Source organism: Vicia villosa, unplaced genomic scaffold (assembly GCF_029867415.1).
Source record: "Vicia villosa cultivar HV-30 ecotype Madison, WI unplaced genomic scaffold, Vvil1.0 ctg.000643F_1_1, whole genome shotgun sequence".
Taxonomy (NCBI): domain Eukaryota; kingdom Viridiplantae; phylum Streptophyta; class Magnoliopsida; order Fabales; family Fabaceae; genus Vicia; species Vicia villosa.
The window spans coordinates 725,961-727,422 of NW_026705287.1; the positions used below are offsets into that span (position 1 = coordinate 725,961).

The following is a 1,462-nucleotide window of genomic DNA, read 5'->3' on the forward strand; positions in this document are numbered from 1 at the left end:
AATATTCTCTTCAAAGTAACTTTAATTAAAATAATATGTACATATTAGTTCACAAAATAATAATTACTTGGTAAATTTTATTCACTATGGGACAAGCCTTAGTGATTTATTCAAAACATAATTGTGACAGGTAAATATACGCACTATAAAGTTATATATATAATTAAAAGTAACAATTACCATCTCCAATCTATTTATCTCTCTTTTATTTGAATATAGTTTATTCTCTCTCTCACTCTCCTTAATTCAGAAATCACAAAATACATTAGAAGATAAGTTGTCGAGTGAACGATAACTTAATGTTAAATATGGTGGTGGCGTAAATTGGGACTCTCTGGTCTCAATCATGCAATGCAATGATTATTCTAAGGTTGAAAGGAATTCGGGTAGTTTGGATTATGACCTCTTAGACTTAATTTTGCAGTGAGATGGACACTCGTTGGATGTAAGGAATTGTCGTGGTGTAGATTAGGACCTCCTGGACTCAATCTTGCAATTCCATGAACATTTCTAGTTTTCAAGAAATCATGGTGGTGTGAATCTGGACCTCCTGGACTCAATCTTTCAACGCGATGAACATTCCCCGTTTGTAAGGAAACATGGTGGTGTGGATCTGGACCTTCTGGACTCAATCTTGCAATGTGATGAACATTCCTCGTTTGTAAGGAAAGATGGTGATGTGGATCGGGACCTCCTGGGCTCAATTTTGCAATGTGATCGACACTCGTTGGATTTAAGGAATTGTCATGGTGTGGATTAGGACCTCCTGGACTCAATCTTTCAATTTCATGAACATTTCTAGTTTGCAAGAAATCATGGTGGTGTGAATCTGGACCTCCTGGACTCAATCTTTCAATGTGATGAACATTCCCCATTGGTAAGGAAACATGGTGGTGTGGATCTGGACCTTCTGGACTCAATCTTGCAATGTGATGAACATTCCTCGTCTGTAAGGAAAGATGGTGATGTGGATCGGGACCTCCTGGACTCAATTTTGCAATGTGATGATCACTTTTTGACTGTAAGGAATTGTCGTGGTGTGGATTAGGTCCTTCTGGACTCAATCTTGCAATGCGATGAACACTCCTCGTTTGTAAGGAAACTTGGTGATCAATATGATCCTTAATACCAATAAAGCGATGCGTTGCTTTGGAATTTCCCATCAACAATGCTAAAAGAGATACTTCGATAAGCATTATTGAAAAGAACATGTTTAGCAAATTTGCCATCGGTAAAATATTAAAGACTACAATGTTGATACACACAAACACACAAAATGTATTAGGAAAACATAATGAGAAAATATAAATTATATATATGAGCAATAGTTTTTTTGTTTGAACGGCATGCTAATTGCAAACATTAATTTGAATGTCTATAACAAGTAATTTTTACTCAACAACTTAATTATTGTTTTGAAAATAAAATTATTACTTTAAAATAGAACTATTTGTTATGTATT

General features: G+C 35.0%; 1 protein-coding gene across 1 annotated transcript; it reads right to left on the reverse strand.

Annotated features, from left to right (window-relative positions):
- Window positions 1-365: 365 nt before the first annotated feature.
- Window positions 366-1,229, reverse strand: LOC131630090 (uncharacterized). The gene has a single exon (XM_058900886.1). It carries the CDS (start codon window positions 1,227-1,229, stop codon window positions 366-368), a length of 864 nt encoding a protein of 287 aa, XP_058756869.1.
- Between the last annotated feature and the right edge of the window lie 233 nt (window positions 1,230-1,462).

Excerpts from the sequence above, each read along its gene's own strand:
- LOC131630090 (XM_058900886.1), bottom strand. The coding sequence starts at position 1,229 with ATGGCAAATTTGCTAAACATGTTCTTTTCAATAATGCTTATCGAAGTA.